Source organism: Montipora foliosa, chromosome 6, assembly GCF_036669935.1.
Source record: "Montipora foliosa isolate CH-2021 chromosome 6, ASM3666993v2, whole genome shotgun sequence".
NCBI classification, from domain to species: domain Eukaryota; kingdom Metazoa; phylum Cnidaria; class Anthozoa; order Scleractinia; family Acroporidae; genus Montipora; species Montipora foliosa.
In genome coordinates this window covers 2,480,742-2,483,241 of record NC_090874.1, presented here as the reverse complement: position 1 = coordinate 2,483,241, position 2,500 = coordinate 2,480,742, and the positions used below count along the sequence as shown (strand labels likewise).

Genomic DNA, 2,500 nt, shown 5'->3' with positions numbered 1-2,500 from the left:
GGGTGTTTTTACAGGGCTTGCCCATTGCCATGGTGACATATTATGTCACAATAATGACTGTATCTTGTTCAGCAATAATTCTTGTTTCATTTGGTACCACAATATTGCCAATACATGACACTACGTTGTGGTGCTGATCCTTCTAATAAGAGCATCACTTGCAAGCATTATATTGAAACTGGTTCGAGCCTCCTAACAGCTTGACACATTGTATAGCCAAAAATCAAAGAACCTTGTTTGATTTTAAGTCATTTCTTGCCTGTTATCTACAAATTCCCAGGCCCTAGTTGTTCAAAAGGTGGATAACACTATCCATTGTATAGCGCAATTGGTTTCGCTATGACTTATCCACTGGATAGTGAAATATCCTGCGGATATCAGTATCCATCGTTTGAACAAAGGGGCCAGCAGTTTATTTATTGAAGGAGAGAAACAAGTTAACCCGTTGACCGCTGGGATTGAGATTTAACATATTTTACTCTGTCTAACGCCAGACGATTTGACTCAACAACTGGGGGCATCCTAGGGTGTTTGAGTTTTAAAAAGAGAATTAACAATTATAACAATTAGCAGCAGCCAGCTGTTTGATGTTTCACGTAAATGCGACAGGAAAGGTCTCTATTATCTGGCAACTTACAAGTGACATTAGAAGGCATGAAGGGATCAAAAGCAAAACACAGCAGAGCTTCTTGAAAAGTCTTCTTCCACAGCTTGGTCCCAGTGTCGGCATTCCAGAGTATCATGGATGAAGGTGCATGTAGCACCACTAACAGGTCATGACATGCATCTTGGGTACCAAGCCATTCTAAATCCAGTATAGGCCTGTTTCCATCTGAAAATTCTGTGACTGAGGTGCCTTGAGGAATGTCCCAGACGATGACATTACCAACCGCATCCCCAGATGCCAAGCGTAGGATGTATGGTGAATTCAAGTCATGGTGGTAGTTTTCACGAGCCCATTTTACCTAAAATACCAATAATTACATTGGAAAGTCAAATGGAGGAATTTAAGAGTTGATTAGGGTCAGGCTTTCTGTTCATGGCCTACTATAGCTCTCCCACAGTGCTGACAACAAAGTTGCTTCGAGCTGTTTACTTGCACTAATCATATTTTTTATCTCAGAACTTTACCTTTGTACATGGTGCAGTGTGGAGATTAAGCACTTGAATGACCTAGAAGACATTGTAACAATAATAACTTAATTATTGTTTTTGAAAGAGGTAGTAAGAATTCAGGCACAGTATATCTATCAGCTGACTTAAAATAACATAATGCACTACAAAAAATTATAGCAATAATGATAAGGACTAATTATACTTAGTTAAGTATCATAAACATAATTCCAGTGATAGTAGCATCTTTATTGACATTTAATTATGAATATGGGAAACTACAGGAAACTAGACTCATATATAGGATGCTCTCCATTTGACAGAACTGACCAGCTAGACCATGGGTTTGGAAGGACTAACTCTACAATGCCTTCAAATTAACACACTTCGAGGACCATGGTTTATAGTCCTTATCCAAGAAGACTAGAGAATGTAGTCTGAGTTGAACTCACGACCTCCCACATGGCAGCCCAGTGCTCAACCAACTGATTGTTTATTGCTGTGGTGAACACATTTTACAGTGCAAGGTGCCTAACCGTGGCCACCCAATAAACTTTCACATTTGAAAATTAAGTGTAAATATTAAAACAACCCATGCAATGGTGTTCAACTTACAACTGTGCAAACTTTGCAAGGAGGCGTGACTGTCAGTCAAATTCACATGATTGGCGGACAATTTGTAAAAAACTTTGTTAGGTGGCCACAGTAAGGCGCGTTGCACTGTGAAAGCTCTTTGAATCAACTGACAAACTGAATGTGAAATATGTGAAAGACACATTTTGGACTGTGGTTATAATAGGGTTTAATGTAATTTTATTTAGTTACTGACTGAGAGCAAGTGTAGTCAGTGCTTAACAAGGCATTAACGTTTATGGGCACTTGTGTTCCAGCATTTTCCGGTGTTACATGTGATGTTAGGGCATTCTGGCATTCACTGGATCAGCAGTATTCTGATGCAGTCTATGCTTGCGCCTTTGTGTGTGCTCATAGTTTTACTCTGCTGAGCATAAGGGTATTTTGTGTAGCTTGCATTTTCTAGTGTCCCCTCCCTCATCTCCCCTTTGTAGTAATACTTGGTATCCACATTGTAGGTTCTCGACTGCTCTTCCACTTCAGTGTGACAAGGGCTGGGGCTGGATTTGGCAGGCTGGGCTTGTGGCTGGGTTGCTGGTTATAAGTGTAGTCTCTGGGATGTTCTACCTACTAAGGTTTTGGGGTTGGCAGTTCAGGCCCCCATGTTCCTGGGAACCCAACCTCCTTGTACGACTTAGGCATTAAATGAATCTAAGCGAGAACGATCATCACAGTTAATTATTAGTTGAAAGGGAAGCTGAAATTTTCAGGCTTCAACAAGACTTTAACCCATGATCATGTAGTTGCACTGCAC

General features: G+C 40.5%; 1 protein-coding gene across 2 annotated transcripts in view; it reads right to left on the bottom strand.

The window, feature by feature from the left end:
- Nucleotides 1–2,500, bottom strand: part of LOC138006284 (WD repeat-containing protein 11-like) — a 39,565-nt gene that overhangs the window by 34,697 nt on the left and 2,368 nt on the right. For both annotated transcript variants that reach the window (XR_011123882.1, XM_068852518.1), the window contains exons 3-4: nt 1,132–1,173; nt 638–965 (exon numbers count right to left, since the gene is read on the bottom strand). Coding sequence is in view for 1 of the 2 variants with exons in the window: in XM_068852518.1 (XP_068708619.1) it covers nt 638–965; nt 1,132–1,173 (370 nt within the window). In the remaining variant the exon portion in view is untranslated. The remainder of the gene's footprint in view (nt 1–637; nt 966–1,131; nt 1,174–2,500) is intronic.